This window comes from Cupressus sempervirens, chromosome 2 (assembly GCF_028749045.1).
Source record: "Cupressus sempervirens isolate cs-2001-9-10 chromosome 2, ASM2874904v1, whole genome shotgun sequence".
Classification (NCBI taxonomy): Eukaryota; Viridiplantae; Streptophyta; class Pinopsida; order Cupressales; family Cupressaceae; genus Cupressus; species Cupressus sempervirens.
In genome coordinates this window covers 330,366,550-330,388,027 of record NC_143119.1, presented here as the reverse complement: position 1 = coordinate 330,388,027, position 21,478 = coordinate 330,366,550, and the positions used below count along the sequence as shown (strand labels likewise).

The 21,478-nt window shown below is 37.3% G+C and overlaps 1 protein-coding gene across 1 annotated transcript; it reads left to right on the top strand.

Moving 5' to 3' along the window:
* Positions 1-6,587: 6,587 nt before the first annotated feature.
* On the top strand, positions 6,588-7,118 carry LOC149572452 (uncharacterized). The gene has a single exon (XM_089815841.1). It carries the CDS (start codon positions 6,588-6,590, stop codon positions 7,116-7,118), a length of 531 nt encoding a protein of 176 aa, XP_089671967.1.
* Positions 7,119-21,478: the final 14,360 nt, after the last annotated feature.

Sequence of the window (21,478 nt, the reverse complement as noted above, 5' to 3'; positions counted from 1 at the left end):
CTAATCATAACACTGGCAGAAAACTATGTCTCTAAACAAATGATCATGAAGAGTATAACTAGAGAGATCATCCTAGATCTCTAACTAAGAACATAGAGAAGGTGTTTCATCTTCCAAGGGTAGATCAGTTTATTAGGTTAACGTGTCACCAAGTGGAAAGATGGTACAAAGGACATGTAGAGGAAACATCCAAACATCTAGTCCTCTTACCTTATTGAGAAGACTCCTCTAGGGTGTAAAGTATGCAAAGTGGACATGATGAGAGGTTGCATGAAAGAGGATATTGGATATTCTATAATACTCTTGAGTAGAGCCATGGGGTTGCCAACATCAGGACACCTAAATATATGGATGGTGCATTTTATTAAGACTATCAAGATAGTGAAGATGCCAATTAATTGGGCTTCCATTCTTAGTGAGAACTTGGATGAGTAGTTGGTGATGGTTAAGAATAACTGTAAGTTCTACATAACATCTTATTTGTTTTACTTGTTAGCTATAAGGGTGACAGATTATCTGGGACTCTTCAAAAAAGGACAACATGCAAGACAAAAATGCATGGCCCTATTTAGTATATCCTCAGCTGGTGAAGAAAATGCTTCTTGAGCATAGCAAGGAATATAAGATAGTAAATGATTCATTTATATTTGCAATTATTTGACTCATTGAGGGGGATTATGCGAAGAGGATGTCAAAAGAGATAGTGATAAAGATTTTAGAAGTCAAAGCCTACTACATCCAATATTGAATGTTCACTTATTTGAGGGTAGTGGGTACCACTATCAATCCCAAGAAGCTCATTAGATATCCAAGTGACAAACTTATATTGTTAGAGACTACTCAACAACTCTTGTTTGCATACAACAGAGTAAGGAAGTAGCACAAAATAACTTGGGTATGGCCCATTACTATAGGAGTGTTTAGTGTGGTTTAGAGATAGGATATTCCATCTTTTGAGCCTAAGTGGGATCAATATCCCTTGGAGGAATATAACTCTCCTCACCCTTATTTTAATAATATTGGGAGAGTGCAATATTTGGTTGGGAAGACATTTCAACATAAAATTGAAATTAAGGATCACTAGATGAACACAGTAGATGACTACAATATCCGTATAAGGGATTATTGTAGGATGACTCTCTATTTGGCAAGCAATGCCTTGAAGATAAAGGTTCCTTTGAAGGTTACACAATAGGATTTTGAGGATGTCCTTGATCCATTTTTCAATAGGGACAATATTGGTGATCGACCCATTATGAATGTTGAGATTAACAAGGAAAAAAACTCAAATATTAATCATAGGGTCAGGCACGTCATCAAAATAACCAAAGATTGGATTGGGAGACCTTTCAAATTAGATCCAATTCCTCAAGTGGTACTCTTCCATGCAACAACCCACCCAACAAAAGGTTGAGGAGCTAAGGTAATAGTACCTACTTTTAAAGCTCAGTCCCCAATGAGACTAGAAATAGTACACCAACTTGGTAGAGAAGTTGGATATTATAGGGCTTGGAGAGGTAAAGGCAAGAGGAAGATAACTTCTCCCCAACAAGTCAAGCTAGAAGAGGAACCAACTCAAGTACCATTATAGCCTAGGGTAGAAAATGTACAAGGGTCAGAGAATGTTGAAGTTACATAGACCCAGGACAATCCTCAAGTACCACCAACTAAACAAGGACAAGGAGAAGCTTAAATAGAAGTATAGGAAGTGTCTCCACCACAAAAAGAGGTACAAGCCTCCCCATACACTCCTAGGAGAAGAAAGATCAAGACTTTGGTTAGGAGGAGACAAAATTGATTAGGAGAGTTATTCCTTTCCCATCAGTCCCAAAGGTCATCCCAGAAGAAGGGGAAGAAGAGGATGATGAGAACAAAGAAGATAACCTTCCTTTAAATCGAAGGACTCATTTGGCTAGAGCCATAGAGTTAGAACAAAGAAGAAGCTCCACAATTATGCTACCATCCATTCCTAAGTAGCCTATTTAGTGTACTACATTAGAAGATGAACTGTAGCAATGGATTGATGAGTAGGAGGTTGAAGGGACTAATGTATTTAGGATGTCAAATTTTGATTTTATGCTAGTTGGAATTGAACTAGTGGGAGATAAAATAAGGGATACTCCAACTAATCAACCTCAACAAGAGGATTGGAGTTAGTTTCCATCTTTGCCACAAGGGCCCAAAGTAGCTCCACCATTCTCAATTCAACTTAAATTTTGTGTGGATAAAGGTTCTACTACTCATCTCCCTCTGATTAATGAAGAACAACACATTTAAGTGGAATGGGACGAAGAGCCACAAAAAATACCTACTGATGAAGTGTTAGAGGAAGGGCAGATATGTGAGTAGCCTCAATAGACTTCCCAAGGCATAGAGGTGAGAACTGTGGGCTCCATGGATACAGAGACTCCCAATGTGGATCTTTCACAAAGGGAGAAGACTCTAAAGAGGAGTGATAAGGGGAAGAGCATAGCAAAGCAAACTCCTTTTTCTTCAAAAGGAAAATCTTTCATGGAGCATGTTCCAAGATGGTTGAGGAAAGAAGTGATTAGAAACAAAAGGAAACAATTCACTACCGAGGAAGAGGATATGATAGAATTGACTAAAGTTCTTAGGAAACCTAAGTCACCACCAAAGGATGCATGGGCATTGGCCTTTATCATGAGTGATTAGAATCAAGACTTGTTTGCACATGTTGCTATCCCTCCTCCACATGCATATGTTGAGGAATTGACTCCAAGAGATTATCAAGTAAGAGAGGTTATGCTTGGGAAACCCATGTTGGACACTGCTAAGTTGATGGTGGCAACTGGGATTAAAGAAGTATTTAGGCACTTAGAACAAATGAAATAGAAGTGATAACACTTTGGAAACAAAATGAGATCCTAAAAGGATATCTAAATGAAGTTTCTAGTCCCTTAGATCCTACAAATCCTAAGGAGACTTTGAATGCAGCATTGGAGAAAAGGGATAAGCAGATGGTGCAGCTAGATCCATTTTTGAAAGCTTGTCAGCAATGGCGAGAAAGTTTTGAGGAAAAGGGTGTACAAATTATACAAGGAAATCTTAAGTTGTTACACCATATGCAAGATAATGTGGATAAGCTAGTGGCCATTTTGGATCAAGATTTTGGTTTGATGGATGAAGTACATACCTAGGGAAAGGACATGTAAGCATTGCAATCAATCAAAGGTCAAAGATATCGGATGTTAATGGAAGTATATACAATGGAAGAGTTAGATAAGATTGATGATTGGATAGAGAAGACTATGGATGGAAATAAAGTAATGGAAACATTACAAGTGAAGATTCATAAGCTCAAGGATCAAAGCCAAGAGCAAGTTTTGGAGGCAGAGAAACATTATAGTGATGCATGTTTAGATATTTTTGAAGATGATTCAAGGAACAAATTGATGACTATAGAAGAAATTTTTGAATAGTTCTAGAAGACTTTTGAAGAAGCTTCTAATGATGATGATATTAGACAGGCATTCAAAACTGAAGAAGCATTATTAAATTTAGATGTGAAACATGGAGATTTTGTAGAGACTTGCATTGAGGTGGGAAACTATAGGTAGAAAGTGAAGGACAATTATGCAGCCTTAGATTTTCCAAATGCATCTCAAGTCACTTAGATTATTGAGAAATTCAAGGGCAAATACCCAAACATATCTTTGGTATAAAGGGGAACAAAACCTAGAAGCCAAAATTTTAGTATTGACACTTGGTAAATTTTGAATTTTTTGAATCTACTTCTGAGTTGCACAAGTACACAAGTGCGTAGGTGCACTAGGTGCATAGGTGCATTACTTCTGAGGTGCACTTTTTTAGAGATGCATCAGATTTTTTTTGAAGAAATCAGTGGTGTGCCTGCAGTTAACTTCTAGTTCCAAATTTAGAGCTTTACATACATCAGAAATTGATAGGTTTATTGCATTATTCTGATTGCGTGATCTTTTTATTTTGGTGTTTTCTATGGGTCTACAAATTTCACTAATGTACTTAGTTCAAGAAGAGATCACCCTCATTGTTCCTGCATAGCTTTTTGTCTCACACAAGTGCACTTTTTATGGCCTTGCAATTTGATGAAAAGCAAAACATCTTATGGTTACTGAATTCCCATTGACGATTGCATCAGTGGAATTAAGGAAGAGTTGCTCCTATTTTCATTGGTTACCTACCAATGTTTTCAAAGGCTTAACTAGTAGACATGTTTCTGTAGTTTATGTCCATTAGGAATTTACTTTTCAAAGTTATTTGCTTAAACTTCTTGTTACCCTATCTTCGTTATTTTCTTTTACAAACACTTGGTTAATTTAGGAATTCATATAGTTGCATTGTTAGATTGCATTCATAAAAAAATTAAAAATACAAATATATATATATATATATATATATATATATATTTGTGTGTTTTATTCTTTTGAGATAGCAAGTAGATTCTACATCTTATTTGAATTGTTCAAACCAGCAAAAGCCTCCCTATAAACAAATACATTTATCTTCAACTGAGTGGATTCCACTAGGTCATAAGATCACCCAAAACCTTGGACTTGATTCCAAATTAGCTTTTCAAGAGAGGAGTTTGAAAGGATTCATGTCATTAAACATTGTGCAAAACAATGGCTCAACAATTATATCTCTCCTCTTCTTCTCTCCCTAAATATATTTGGGAGAGGAGAGAAGTGGAGAGTTGGAGAAGGGGAAAAGGGAGAGAGTAAAAGATAAGGAAAGGTAGAAATAATATAGGAAATAAGGATTAGGGTTTTCATTTGAGGGCAAGAGAGAGGGACAAGGAGAGAAAGAGGTATAGAGAGGGGGAATAAGAAAAAGACAGAGAGAGGATTGAGAGTTGAGGACTTATGGTTATAGGACTTAGAGCTTATGGATATAAACCCCCTCTTCCACATATTTCCCTGTCTCCTTTTCCCCTCTTTTCTCCTTTCCTTTCTCCCCCTTTTCCCCATATCTCTCCATCTCTAAACCCTAAACCCTAAATAATTTATTCCTTTCCATCTCTATCTTACCCCTCCACCCATTCTCTCCCTCTTGCCAAGTTTTTCTAAACCTAAACTATATAATCATAAGCCCTAATCTCTAAATGTGTTCTCCCTTCTCTTCTCCCTCTTTATTTTCCACATTTTGTCCCCCTCTCAATCTCCCTCTATGAATTTTCTTTATCTTCCCATCCTTTATCCTCCCTCCCTCTATCTTTTTCTCTCCCCACCCTCCTCCCCCAACTCTCCCCTTCTTCTTCTAAACCTTAAATCCTAATACATAAACCCTAAACCTTAAATTCTATAATCATAAGACCTATACCTTAAATCCATTCTCCCTCTCTCACTTCCTCCTTGTTTCTCTTATCTCCCTCTTCCCATATTCTATCCCCACTCTCTCTAAATCCTTAACCTTAAGCCCCAATCCTTGCACCTTATAATCAAAAATCCTAGAACTTAAATTCTTTCTCCTTTTATGCATTTATCTCTCTCTCTCTCTCTCTCTCTCTCTCTCTCTCTCTCTCTCTCTCTCTCTCTCTCTCTCTCTCTCTCTCACACACACACACACACACACACACACACACACATGTGCCCGTGTAGAGTAAACAATGTGGAGAGGGGTAGGACAAGATATACAAGAAGAGAGGTAACATGGGTTTTCAAGGATTGGGGTGGGTACATAGAGGGAGAGAAGAAAATAAACAGAGAGAGAGAGAGAGAGAGTGAGTGAGAGAGAGAGAGAGAGAGAGAGAGAGAGAGAGAGAGAGAAGTGTCAATGTAGGAGATATCCTCAACCTTAATTACCCTAAACCTTGTATCATCAATCTTTCACCTAAAATTGTATGCATAGAGAGTAAATGAAGGATAGAGAGGTGATGTGACATGGAAGAGGAGAAATATGGTGAGGAGAAGGGAGATGGAGATATAAAGGGAGGGAGAGAACTAGAAGGGATAGGTCAACATGTGGAAATCCTAGGAGGAAGAGAGATGTGAGTAACTTAGATGGGAAAATATAAGTGAGATATATGGAGGGAGACAAAGAGAGGTGGTTAATAATATATCTACACACACTCTCTCTCTCTCACACACACATATTATATCAAGGGAAAAATGAATCATGGAACTAACCCTAAGTTCATGTCACATCCACACACACCTCAAAAGAATGGAGTCCAATGAAAGAGATTCTTTCAAGCCAGCCTTCAAAGGTACCAAATCTTAGTAGGGTAATCCAATCCAAGTGTTGAAGGAGCATCAACACAAATTAAGATTTAATACTTATAAAGGAAGCAAAATAGTTTAACTTGTCTTTGAGGCCTAACTTAATCAATTTTGGATGACAGATTAGATAGTAACATGCATCTCATGGGGAGCAGAGCAGCAAGGAGAAAAATTTTGAATCAAGCTTTAGGCGAGAACCTAGAGAATACGAGGATAAGGGATCTTTCTACTAGTTATAAGCAGGAAAAAGGGGGGCAAGATGCTGATGCATCCAAGGATGGGGACTCATAGGCAGTATAGCCTCATCTAGGCAAGAAGATTCCCCCCCCCCCTTTGGGTGGTGGGTCTTCAGAGGCATGGGGCTTGTAGATGAATCTCTTTGGGATCAAGCTGATAAGTAAGTCGACCTTTCCAAAAATCATTGATAAATCTAATAACAAGAAGGGTAGCTTTGTTGTGGAAGTTCCCAGAGAAATCATCGACTATAATATCCTCAGTATGGCAACTACTCTAGTGGGAAAATTCATTGGCCCATGGCCTAACATTGACTTAGTGAGGGTCTCCACTAGGAAAAAATTGGAGATGAAGGGGCACATTGAATTGACAGCTATGGCCAAAGCGTTTATGTCCTTTGAGTTCTCCTATTTTGAGGACTTTTCTAGAATCTTTTGTGTGGGAAATTGGTCTATGGGGAGATCCACTTTGATACTGCAAAAATGGACCTCCAACCTAGATCTGAACAATGATTTCCTCACCCAGGCCCCTATTTGGATTAGAATGCGTAAGCTTCCTCTTGAATATTGGCATGAGGATGTCTTTGATGGTATTGCTCAATCATTTGGAGAACTTTTGTCCATTGATCCTGTCACTGTCGCAAAGAAAAGGCTTCCTTATGCCTAGAATCTATATTGGGGTGATGGAAGGACAAGATATGCCTCAAGTCATTGAACTTCAGGCCCATTTGGGAAGTAGGTTCCAACAGATTGACTATGAGAGCGTTCCTTTTGTGTGTTTCCATTGCAAAAAGGTAGGCCACAAAGCTAGTGCCTGCTCGATATTTAAAGGAAAAGGAAAGGAAGGAAAAAGCCAAAACAAAGAAGGCAAGAAATGGGCTAATGCCCCTAAAAAGGAATGGAAGAAGAAAAATGCATCAACCAAGGAGGTAGGGGAGATAGTTGAGACAGTCTAGAATAATAATGTCCCAGATACTCATGCAGAGATCTCAGCCCATCATGTACCTTTGGCCCCAAAAAAGGTAGAAAGGGAAAAGCTTGTTGTGGAATGCCCTCCTCTCTTGAAATCTACCAATGATTCACCTGTTGAAGCTGACAAGGGGGATAACCATGGTCATGTGAAGAAGTTGTCACTTGAGGTCCTAATCTCTAATGATTCAGTACCTTCCTTTGTCTCAAACTCTCTAGAGGAACCGATGGCAGCACCTATTGATCCTCCTCTATCTCAAGAGTCCATCTCTAGCTCAGCTAATAGGGCTTCCCCTAAGACTATGAACAGAATCCTTGAGAGGCTCTCAACAACTACTCCTGGGCATTTGGCTGGACTGGAGGCTTTGTTTGACAATTGCAAGGAGACTGACAAAGCTCCTTGGTCTTTAGTCAGTAGGAAGAAGAGGAATAGTTAGGACCCCTCCCCTGCTTCTCCTACTACTACTAGGAGCAAGGTGAAAGTGGATATCGACCTCATCTCCAACCATTTAGGTAGGAAAAGCAAGAATTAGATTAGAATGGAGGAATCAAGAAGAAACATTATGGACAGGACGCGACGTACCATCCAGGAATCATGTTTATCAATTAAATCATGAAGTTCATATCATGGAACATTCATGGACTCAATCAAATCCACAAATAGGGGATTTTTAGGAATATGATTAGCGACCAAAGGCCAGATGTTTTTTTTAATTCAAGAAACAAAAATGAGGAAGGAGAAATCAGAGTTGATTTATTTTGGAAAAAGATTTCATTGTAAGGCAATAGATTTGGAGGGGGCTTCTGGTGGTCTTCTCACTATCTTGAAGGATTTGCTAGAGGCCACCACTATCTATAATGAAGGAAACATACTGCTCATTAAATTTTTTAACCCCTCGGATCAAACTAGTTGGTTTTTATTGAATCTGTATGCCCCCAATGCTCGACATGATAGAAGGTTATTTTGGACCAAAATTCAAGACCTGGTCTCTAATTTTGGGGGGTCTAAACACATCATCATGGGAGATTTCAACACTCCTCTTTGTATATTAGATAAGTTAGGAGGGATCTCGCCTAATGGGGAAAGCAGACAACACTTGGCTGATCTGATTAGGGACTTAGCTCTTCTGGATGTGGACCTAGGAGAATGAAAGTTTACCTGGTCTAATAGGAGGGTGGGACAGGACTACATTCAAGTGAGATTGGATAGGTCTTTCATCTCCATGGATTGGCTGGGCATTTTCTACTATAAACTTTTTGCTTTGGTAAGAATTGGCTCTGATCATTCCTTGATATCCCTCTCTTTGGACAAGATTAATAGGAAAAAAATCTTTTCCTTTCAAATTTGAGATGTGGCTGGACCACCCTAGTTTACACCTTAAGATAAAGGAATGGTGGGAAATTTATGTGGATGGTACAACTATGTACAAGGTTGCTAAGAAACTTAGTTATATCAAATCCAAAATTTGCAAGTTGAACAAGTTTGATTTTGGCAACATCTTCCTGAACAAAGTGAAACTGATGAGCAACCTAGCGAACATTTAGAATGGTATCCAATCTTGGGGGTATGATGATGCCTCTTTCAATGTTGAGAAAGATATCCTCTCTAAACTTCATAATGCGGTTGGGAAAGAGAAGATGTGCTGGAGACAAAGATCTAGAGCTGTCTAGCTTAAGGAAGGAGACAAAAACACCCATTTCTTCCATGTGTCAACTCTGAAACATTGTGTGGCTAATAGAATCAATGAAATCAAGAAGGGGAATGAGACTATCAAGAAAGACCATTTGATAGCTGAGGAGGCTATTAGATATTTCTCTGACATTCTCACTAAGGATCTTAACTTAAACTTGGAAGAACAGAATGACATTATCAGGGCTATACCCAATTTAATTGAGTAGGATCATAAATGGAACTTGTTGGCCATTCCCAAGCACCAAGAAATTAAAGAGGAAGTTTTTGACCTACCAATTGAGAAGGGGCCTAGCCTAGATGGCTTCCCCACTTTCTTATTTCATATTTTTTGGGACATTATTCATGAGGATATTGTTCATGCAGTTCAAGAGTTCTTTGGGGCGAGGGATCTCCTAAAAGAATTTAATGCTACATTCCTTGTTCTCATCCCTAAGATTGGTGGAGCTGACTCTTTTGGAGCTTTCAAGCCTATCAATCTTTTCAATTCCTTATATAAGATCTTTGCCAAAGTTCTTGCCAATCATCTTTTACTTATTTTGTCAGCTATCATTTCTCCCTAGCAATCAGGGTTTATCCTAGGTAGGCAAATTCTTGATTCCATTATGGAAGTTCATGAGGTTATCCATTCTCTGGATGCTAGTAGATAGGAGGGGTTCCTTCTTAAGCTAGATCTCTCTAAGGCTTATGATAGAGTGGATTGGAGTTTTTTGGACCAAATTCTTGAGGCATTTGGTTTCAATTCTAAGGTGAGGGAGCTCTTCTCTCAGCTGATCAACACTCCATCTTTTGTTATCTTCATGAATGGTGCACCTTCTAATTTCTTCAAACCCTCTAAGGGCCTCAAATAGGGAGACCCTATATCCCCCATCCTATTCATCATCCTAGTGAAGCAACTAGGGAGGCTCATCTCCTCTAAAAGAAGAGATGGGGATCAGGTGGGGCTAAAACCTTCCTCTAGACCTTTAGTGTTCACTCATCAATGATTTGTTGGTGACACCATCATGGGGGGTGAATTCTTGGTCAAGGAGGCCAAGTCTGTTAAAAATATTCTGAACACTTACTCTCAGGCCTCTGGTCAGCAAATCAATTGGGATAAAACCTCTATGTTCTTTTTTAATACCCCGAGTAGAAGGGAGAAGAAGATTACTAAAATTTTAGGATGCAAGGCTAGCCTGCTCCCTTCCACTTACTTAGGACTCCCCCAAGGAGTTAAACCTTTTAACTCCTTGTAGGAGAATTTGATGGATTGTTTCAACAGGAAACTAGCTAATTGGAAAGGGATCACTTTTAGTCAAGTAGGCAAGGTGATCCTGATCATGTCTACTCTTTAGAACCTCCCTGCTTATGCCCTTAGCCTGTTTTCCATTCCCTCCAAGGTGGCCACCCACCTAGAAAGTATTCAAAGGAATTTTATGTGGTCTAGGCTTGATGATAGCAAAAAGTACCCCTTGATGTCTTGGGACTCCATCTGCAACCCCAAGAAACATGGTGGGTTGGGCATTAGAAAGCTAAAGCAATTTAACTCTGCCCTCCAAGCCAAATAGATTTGGAGAATCTTCAATAATGTTGGTGAATGAAGAGACATTCTGTTATCCAAGTATGCTAAAAACCTCAATCTAAAAAAATTCATCAACAAAGAGTTTCATCCTTGTGGCTCTTTTATATGGAATGGTCTCATGCATTCCAAGGACTTGGCTTTTGGCAAAGCCAAATGGTCTGTGTGTAATGGTGTTGATATCAATTTCTAAAGGGATGATTGGCTCAGCCCGAGCCCTCTCTGGGAGATTGAGAATTTCAATACTTGGGCTAATATTTGTATTGAGAGATTTGGCAATAGGGTGAGGGACTACAGAGTCAACGACAGATGGATAGAAGTTACTGAGGTCTCTGAGGACCTGAAGCCACTCATGGACCTATTGAAACTCATTCCTTTATCTAATAATAAGGATATTATTGTTTGGGGGGACACTACTAATGGTCACTATTCAGTTGCTTCTGGCTATGCATCTCTCCTTCCCTAGGTCTAGGCCCTGGAGTGGGTGAAAGCCTAGCTTCATGGACTCACTTCGAAGATTAAAAAAAATTTGGACTCTTCTGCAAAATAGCATTCTCACTCTGGACAATCTCATCAAATGTGGAAATATGATACCCAATAGATGTATCTTATGCAAAAGGAATTTTAAGAGTGTGGATCATCTATTTTTACATTGCCCCTCACTAAAACCATCTAGTCTCACTTCCTATCTTTTTTCAATATGTCCTGGTGTTTTTGAGCTCTTTGTTCAATGGCAGTATGGTTTGGAGGTTAATCTCTCTAAGTCTTTATGGCTTTGGGCTCTCCCCTATCTTTGTTGGGGGGTGTGGAAGGAGAGGAACAACTAAATCTTTGGGGACAAGGAGGCTAATGAGATGGTGGTTTTCCATAAAAGCATCCATGCCCTAATGGAAAACCACACCATTGTTAAGGGCCCTACCCCTACCCTTTTTCCCAGGGTTAAAAACAAAAGAGAGAATTATTGTTGGTCTCTCCCTCCTATTGGATGGCTCAAAGCCAACTTTGATGGGGCTGCTAAAGACAACTTGGGTAGGGCTAGGGTGAGGGAATCATCAGGAATGAACATGGCAAAGGAATAGTGGCTTTTTCTGCACCCATTGTGTGTCAAACCAATCACTATGTTGAGGCCTGCCCACCAAATTATCAAGTTGGAAAAAGATGTGGGAGTGAAATGTCTCTAGCTGAAGGGAGACTCCAAAAACATTATAGACTACCTTAAAGGAAAAAATAAACCCATCGAGACTACGGTGAATATAATTGGGGAGAGCATCGAAGACCTTCAGACTTTCAAAAAATTACACGTGGCACATGAGTACCGTGAGGCCAATGTGGTGGTGGACAGGATAGAAAATTGGGGGATTAAACATGGTGAGGTGGCCAAGTGGACAGATGGATTTGACATTCTGTTATAAATTAATGAAGCCATTGATAGGGATTGTATCCTAGGAAAATTGGGAATTATTAATGATCATAATGAATATTAGTTTCCCACATGCTGGTTGTAGTACAAACATGTGTGTTCTAAATAAGGTAATCATTATTTTATTGGGAAGGTGCAAAACTATGGAGTGGAAGTAAATTATCTCTAGTACTTTCCAAATTAATAAAATATTTCACTACAAGCCAAGTATTCATAATGACATGGAAAGCACCAATGACAAAAAAAACAAAGGTGCCAATATTTTGAAGAATTTGTAGGTTTTGGCTCTCAGAGGAAAAGGTGAGGAGAGAGTCATGGTGGGTGAACATCATAGATGTGAGTCAGAGGATGAGGCCTTGAAATGGCAGAGAAGAACCAAAATATGGGAAATCTTGAAGAAAGGTGAGATTACCAGCTACATTGAGCATCTCCATGGTTGGAAACCCTTGATCACTAAATTAATGGTGAAAAATTGGAATGAGGGCACTATGGAGATTGATGGGGTGGATTTTTTGGTTACATAGGAAATTATTTCTCATGTCATTGGCATCCCCATTGCTAGCAAAAAATTCTATAGAGATCGCAAAATTTCTGGGCATGCAATTATGGAGTTCACCTAAAACCTAGAGGAGAAGAAAAGGCTAGTGAAGCAAGGCACCCACTACCTCTCGAGGTCTATCAAGCCTTTCTAGAGATTTTTGTTAAGGGCTATCATCAAATACATCATGCTTGATACCAAGTTCGATCACATCTACACCTACCACTTCGTGTTGCTCAACCATTTTAGGTACAGGATTAAAATATTCATTCCCTTTTACCTCTATTCATCAATGAATAAAAATATTCATGAATTTCAAGATAAGAAAATGAGGAACCCTGCTCTCCATGAAGGGATGCTCCTATTGATTTATGAATATTTCAAGTCTAGAACCATAAGCAAGCATATCAAGGAAAAGAAAGAGGGAAAAAGGATGAAAAGAGACTCTATTGACACTGATGAAATATACTCCCCTTTTGATACTAAGGAAGTGGACCTATATATGGACTCGAATGATTCCAAAACCCCTCAATGCAGCTTGGACAAAATTCCCCATATCAGCAAGGAGATGGTTGCGCCCCCAAGACTAGGAAAGATACCTCATCAAATAGGGGGTATAATGAGCAGGACAAAGGTATGGAGATAGGTGGTGATAATGCAGAGGAAGAGGAGACGATTAGGGTTGAAAAAGGAAAAGATAGTAGGAAGAGCAAATGAAAAATTTTCATTAAAGTGCTTCCAACAAAGATAAGGTTGCCATGGAGCCCATCAAGAGAAAGAGGAAAAGTGCAAAAGACAACAAGGAAAAACAAGGAGAGGGAAGTGAGAAGATGGAGGAGAACCCTACAGACAAGCCCAAATTGGAGCCTAATTTGGAACCCGGCCACGGTTATGAAGAGGTTGGCACTTCCACCTATCGGTGCTCCATTACTAGTAAGGATGGGAAGGTGGTATGGAGAAATTTTGACCACACCATGGCCAACCTGGGGATCAAGAGAGAGTTTATTCACACCGAGGTCAGAGAGAATGAGGAGGGCAGGATCCAAATGGAAGAACTTATCAATCCTTCCTTGATCATCCTTAGCTATATCGCTAGTAATAACCCAAAGATGGATGTCTTGAATAATGCTAAGAATAGCATCGTGGATAGCTACAGGACCACAAAATGCCTCTACCATGAGATCTTTGATCTCAAACATAGACTTAGTTTGTTGGAAAGGGACACCTATAGCCTCATGAATAAGGTCAATGAAGATGAGCTTAGCACAAAGAAGAAATCAGAGGATATCAACAATAGTTCCCTTGATATGGTGAAGACCTTGCAGGGCATTACAAAGAAAAATCTCAACATCCTCAAGGAAAATGAAAGCATCAAGTGGTTCATCCACTTTGGCAAGGATCAAAGTGGCAAGGAATAGGAATAGGATGTCATACAGAAAGACAAGCCCCTAGAGGAAGGAGCTAGGAAAAGAACCAAGTCCAACACCAGAAAGAAAGATACCATGGCCCCTAAGTTGTAGACTTTGTAGATGAAGGAGGAAATGGGCAAGATTTTTGAGCTCAAAATAAATGTTGCAGAGATGCTTAGAGACATTGTTTAATCTACCCTGGCCTTTGGTGGCCTATCCTAGTTTTTTGGCACTTCTCCCTAGCTTTTTCTTGTTTATTGTTTTAGGGAGTAGCTATTTTTCTTTCAAGCACTTGGCTGCCTTTTACGTTTAATTTCTAAACTTTTTTATCTATGTACAGCATTTTAGGGCCCTTTTAAAGCCTTTTTTCCTTAATCAAAAACTTAATCACTTTTGGATCTATGTAAGAAGGCTAATGTAAATAGACAAGTGTTGAAATGAAATGTTGAATTGAGAAAGAGGAACAAAGCTAATTATCTTGAAATTTTAAACCTTGATTTATGTGTGTTGTGTTGTTGTTAGGAGCAAACAAAACTAGATGTAGAATGGAAACTATGAGGTAGACAATACCTAGACATCTTTCGGCAATATGTCAGGGGTGAAATGCAAGGCATTCTTTAGTGGCTAATATTTGTAAATTGACTAATCTTAGAAATTTTTGGCTAGTAAATTGGATAATAATTTAAGATTTAATGTAACCTAAATCACCATATTTTTATAAATTTTAGTTTTAAAATATTTAAAATCACTCAATAATTTATTTTATTAAAAAAATTATTTTCAAAGATTCACCATAATATTTGATATATGATTAGATTTGATTCACCTAAATATTATATATTATTGGAGAAATTAAAATTAATTCACCAACAATTATCATAATTAATAGTTATGTAAGGGATATATCACCAATATTTAGTTTTCACTATTGACGTAAAATATAATGTAATGATCCTCATAATAATCCATGAGTTGAAAAATATTCAATTTTCATTTGTAATATTTTATGGTGATTAATGAAATTTCTATTATTATAAAGATTCACCAATATTTTCTATAGACAAATTATGATTCCAAAATAATTGCCAATATAAATAATATTTAAAATAAAAAATTTGAAAGATTTTTGAATAGAAATAAATTATTTTTTCAAAATAATGAAAGATTCACTAATATTTATATCTTTTTTTGGAGGGGGGTTTCTTAAATATTTCCTTGGTGAAATGGGTCTTCGGGGGTGAAATGGGATCATCAGGGGTGTAGTGCACCCCTGATGACAATGTCTAACACAAATTCTAATTGTCCAACTCTTATAAATAGAAAAATTGGTACTTTGATCTACAACTTGTTTTCCTTTCCAAGATCTATTGATATTCAAATTTTGGAATGTTGGGTAGCTATGTAGGGGTTTTCCTTAGTCAACCCCTCGTTTTGGTGGTTTCCACCTTCATGGATAGCCGATTTGAAATGTATGTGTGTGATGCTCATGTATGAGCTTTGAATGTGCCAATGCACTAATCCAAATCTTTAGATCTGAAACCCAAGCATGAAGTAATGTGCTTGAGTGTAGATAAAATAACAATGCATAGATATGAGGATAACATAGAAAGTATACTAAGTCCCCAAGGCTAAAGTACTCTAAGCCATGCTCATGATCTATATGTGCTACTCCATGATTGAATCTTGAATGCTTGAATAGTAAAATATGAAGAGACAGATAAAGAACTCTTTTGCTTCAAAGGATGTTTTCAAGCCTCCTTGCTTCCACCTTGCAAATGTGCTAAGACAAATTGGGATATCCACAATGGGTTTTCCACATAAGAATTATTTTCTTGATCTTGCTTGAGCATAAACTCTAACTTCATTGTTCATACACATGAGATGTCTTTCTATATATGCCAAATAAAGGAATTGAGGGTGCTTATAAAGGAATTAGATTAATTTCCTCTCGCAGGTTGATTGGGCTCAAAGACCCAATTCTAGACCAAACTCCGAGAATATGAACTAGTGAGGCGATGCTACATTCAAAATCAAAAGGGTAAAAAAAGACTAGTGGGGTGGTGCTAAATCAAAAAACAAAAAAAAACAAAAGAGTCTTTTTGGACGAGCATGTGGGGGAGATTATTGTAAGGATTGAACCCTCACAATTCCAAAACAAATGTGTTGGAGCTCCCCATAATGATAGGATTAAAGTGAATGTTAGAAATGCAGTGTTGTTAACCAAGGAGAAACAATCAATCAATCAAGAAAGTGTACAAAAAATACATGTAGTCCAAATAAAGTCCAATCTTTGTTGAGTAGAACATGTTATGACACCACTATCCAAATTCATTAGAGAAGACACACTTTTCAAATAGGCATCAAAGAGTATCTGTTAAAAACTAATCTTCTCCAAGTTTTTAAGAGAATGTGGCATATTTCTATCAGGTGATTTCTAATATCTTCAACAAAGTTAAACCTAAATTCTCGACATAGCCATCAAAAAATTGTAATTGTTCTTAAATGGAAGCTAATATTCAATATACAAATGACATTTTAAAATTGTGTACACATAAATCTAGACCTCAACTTTTATATTTAATCACACATTGGATTGCTAGGTAAATTTTTTTTGCTTCTCATAAAAGAACAATGTCAATTGTGTACCAGATTTATATTTAGTCTTAGATTGAATCCCAGATAAATTAGTTTATGTTCTCTTAAATAATGTACATTGCATACCAAACATAAAAATGTCTTTAGCATTTCATAAACTTTGGCAGTGTTGAATGAAAAGTTTATGCAAAGGCTTGCATCTCCACTTTTGAACTACCAACAAAACTTTTTCTTTTAATCCAAAAACCAAATGAAAAGGCTTGTGTTGGCAAAATTTCTCAACTTGGTCATTCACTAGCAGTAACCCTCAATATCATCCTTTAAAGTGGAAAGAAGACTATGACAATTTTCTAAATCCTCATTTTTATAATATGTCTCCCCTAATTAAGAGCCTAATTTTCTATCACCAACATTTGTTTCTTAACCAATTTGTAGTTACCAATTTAAACATAACTCATGGAACTCCACAGTTTAAAAACATGCAATAAATAAATGATTTTTCAATAATAATGCTCAACAATAATACTCAACATGACATAACAAAATTCTTAGAAAATACAACAAAAATAATAAACTTAGACAACAAGGACATATAGTCAATGCTTTGTGGCTCTAGGGATATGAGATTAATAACTGAATGGATTAGGTGGAACAACTTTCTTCAACTCAATAAGTGAATCCTTTCAATCGAATCCTTCAACCTCTGGTTTGGTCCTCACTATTTGGAGTTTGATGGTGACCTATTCTCTCTGATAACTTATAAATAATTATTCTCGTGTGCACTCCCTTGCCAAACTTTCTTCAATATCCTCTCCTACAATTCTTTGTTAAGCTATTGCTTCATGTATTCCCACCTCAAGCTTCCCAAGTGTCCGCTCTAGTAATCACTAACCATTGGCTCTGCCCACTACTAGCATTTGTTCCAATTTGCTTCCTTTTGTAGGTCGTGGTGCCTTGCTAAGATTTTATGAATTGGTTTCCTGACCTCTTCACTATGTCCTTTTGTCCAAAACTTGACATGGAGTCCACAACACTTGGTAGTTGTTTTTTCTAGTAAAAACTTTAAGAAACCCCTCCTGAAAAAAAGGCTTAAAATACTAGCGAATCCAACATTTTGTGGGCAACAAAATTTTAATGTCGAGGGTGATTTTTTTGTTCCATATAAGAAAATAAAATATTATATGTTGGCAATTTTTTCCTTGCCCTAGAAAAAATCATTTCAAATGTGGCGAATTAATGTTTTTCCTTGCTGACATATAAATAAATGATGGCTATTTTTTCCCTTGCCAAAAATGAATTAATAATGTCAAAGGTGAATTACCTGATTTGTAGGAAAATGGATAATAATGGTCTTGGCTAATCTTTTAGTGGTAAACTAAAAAATTGTTTAATTTGAAAGTGAATTTGCATGTGTATTGGCTAGTGACTATACTGACTATTGAGTAGTCACTTCAAGTTCCAACTTCTATACTATCTTAGGTCTATTATTAATAATGTTGTAACATTGTTACGTCAATGTCACTATTACCAAGTTGGCTACCATCACTTTCCTATTGTTAATAGTAAATACAATAGTTTTATTGATCGTTGATTAATTAGAGATCAACGACAGAAGATGCATTTTAGGGCCACTCGCTTGAAAAGACCTAGAGTCACATAAACTACTCTAGAATGGAGACACATGAAAAGTTTTGCACAATAACCTCTTACTAGAATTGACTCAATGTCAAGCACTTTCGACTGTCTGACATTAATGCTAGTACATTTCAGCATTTTGCACACTTGAAAATTAATAGGAATATTAAAAAAAGATATGAAAGATCACAAATGCCAAAGAATTTAATGCAATTGCCATTAAATTGCCTCTTCAATTCCTCTTTCATTATCATTTCTCAAATTCTTCAATCTGAATTTAGTTTGCAAAGTCCCTTGAATCTTAGTCATGGATACACATAGATATAACCTCTCGCTTCCTCGTGTCTCTTCTCAACCTTGGAAGCAGTCAAATAGACATTCTGATGCTTCTACATAATGATTTTAAGGAAACATTTTTAGAAGATGATGTCAAAATTCTTGTATTGGGTGAGCAAGTACCAGAGCCAGGTATTGGCATCCCTTTAAAAAACTAAAGTAGCAGACAAGTGCTGGGAGGAAGGCATAGGGTGCATTATACATAAGCATCCTTTTCTACTTAGCATGAATGAATGGCAATTGACTCATCATTGGAAGTGTGCGCAGCTTAGAAGGGATTTTCTATAGAAGTGGTCATTGTTGGATGATGTTGGTGAGACTGACTTCACATGGCTGGACAAGTTTAGTGACATCATCTTCTCCAACAAATTCCTCACAAAGGGACTTGAAGACCTTTCTAATTCAAGGCTTCAAACCCTCGGCTCCTCAGCCCAATGAAGCTTCCAATCTCCCTAGTTCCCTGGTTCCTTGTTTCCTAAATCCTCAGTCCTACTTCCTTAACCATTGTGACGTTGCCCTAGGGGAAAAAAATGGTTTTAAGATATCTATTTTTTCTTTGGATTGGCCCTTGCTCTTTAATGTAAATTACAAAATAGTAGAACCGGGCTGATTTAATCAGCTATTTTGAATATCTATGCTTTGTACAAACTACAATGTACATTCTAAAATATTATCAATGAAAATAATAGTTTTTGGCTTCTCAAATCATTGTTCCAACTTCATGTTAGTCTATGACTTTGTTTTTGGCATCTCAATTTCTCAATGCACTATTGAAATGTTAGTCTGTGACTTTATTTAAAATAATTAATTGTTAATAGTTATAAAGTTAGAACATAGAAATAAAAAAAGGGTTTCAACAATCCCTTTATGCTTTCATATAATATATTTGATTAAAGATTTATATTATAAAATTATTCAATTGAAAAAATGGCAAGCAAAAAGCATAATGTGAAAAATGTGAATCATAGACATCAAATGAAAAACCCTAAATCCTTTGCTAGGATCAATGCAAGGAAATGTTCTTGGCACCACCATCAAACATCCAAACTATCTAGCGAAGCTCTGCTCAACCATTGTATCCGAAGTGAGGCAAGTGATCATGGCTATCTTAGCACAAAGAGGGTTTACATCTAAAATTATTATGCTCCTTTGGTAGATCTACAATTAGAGATGAAGGAGAACATGATAGTTGAACCTAGCAGAGATATACCTCCTAAAATTTTCTTGGTTACAAACCTAGACAAGTAGATTGTAGTGTTCAACTTGACCAAGTATGCCAGGATTATCCAAATTTCACCTTTCCTAGGGCTCAAGGGTTCCTCTCATCTTCCTCAACCTATCATGCTATCACATTCACCGACCCACCCTCCCTTTATTTCATCCCCACCCTACATCCCACTACATTATAGAGTTAGTAAAAACTCCCATCTAAACCCTAATTTCTCCAATTCCCTCCATTATTCCTCAATGGCACTCAACGACATGATTCTCATCATCAGCAATCAAGTCAGCGAAGAACAATGGGAAGAATGCCAAGAGGAAGGCCTTTTAGCCTACTGGAATGGTCCTACGGCTGATTTTCATAGACTAATCGATTGGCTTGATGAGTTTTATGGCACCCAAGTATGCATTTCTAAATTTTTTGATAAAATTCTCTATCTTCATTGCTATGATGATTTAGTTAAGAAAGACTTTCTTAAGGCCTTTGAATGCATGTTCAAAGGTCATGTTGTTCATTTCTTTGATTGGATTCCTAACTGTAATGAAAGTGCTTTAGATTTTATAATTCCTTCATGATATGTGGTTCACTCATTAACTCTAGAATTAAAGTATATTAACATTTTAAAAAGGATTGGTAGATCTTTAGGAAATCTCGTTGAATTGGATTTGACATATGAAAAAAAAAAATGTCAAACTCCTAATTAGTGGTCAAATCAATGAATCCAACACTAAACAATTAAAACTCATTACAAAAAGATCCAAATATGATTTAGAATTTCTCAAATATAAGGATAAAATCTCAAATATTATCAGACTTGATGATGATAGAAGACAGTCTTTTAACATGATGTCTATGACATTGGATCTTCTTGAGTCCCTTCTTCTAATCAAAAGAAGACATCTTAAGATTCTTCGAGAAGAGTGGACACCTAAGGAATGTTTCATAAGAATTGGTTCGGATTTGTCTAATCCAACACCATTCAAGGAAAATCATAGAACAAGACAAAGGGAAAGGTGCCACAAAGGCAAGGCAGATAGATTAGCAATCAAGGAAGATAGTTTTTCCCTTCCGGATAAGAATTCCATCGAAATAAAGGACAAATCCTCCCAAGAGACTATTAATAAGGATAAGGATAATTATGCCAATACATCCAGCAGACCCAAGTTGTAGAGCATCATTGTGGACAATAGGAAACAAAGTAAGAATGAAAGGAAAAATAAAAGAAGGAAGAGAAGATATAGGAAAGTACAGATATCTTAGGGTCAAGAACTTATTGATAATAGGGAGGAAGCTCCAAGGGCTAACTCACCCACTCAAAAAAGACCAATAGAGACACCTATTGAGAAAGGTTCAGAGGAACACAGTACATCAAACAAGTGAAGATAACCAACTGGGAGAGATCTCTAGCCCTCAACAAGTAGGTTTCCTAGAGGATACTCAAGGAAGACAATTAGAAGAGCTTGAAAACTCATGTTGTTTACTTTATGTAGGGCAAGTAGCGAAAAAGAATCTCAAAAGGATGAAATCTCTCTAAAGCCAAATCAGCCCTAGTTGGAGGATAGCATGTGAGAAACCCCTATCAAAAATAACATAACAAGTTTAGGCAAGCTCCAGCTGCTACCAACAGTTTGCCATTCACTCCTATTAGTAGGCTT

Excerpts from the sequence above, each read along its gene's own strand:
- LOC149572452 (XM_089815841.1), top strand. The coding sequence starts at position 6,588 with ATGAATCTCTTTGGGATCAAGCTGATAAGTAAGTCGACCTTTCCAAAA.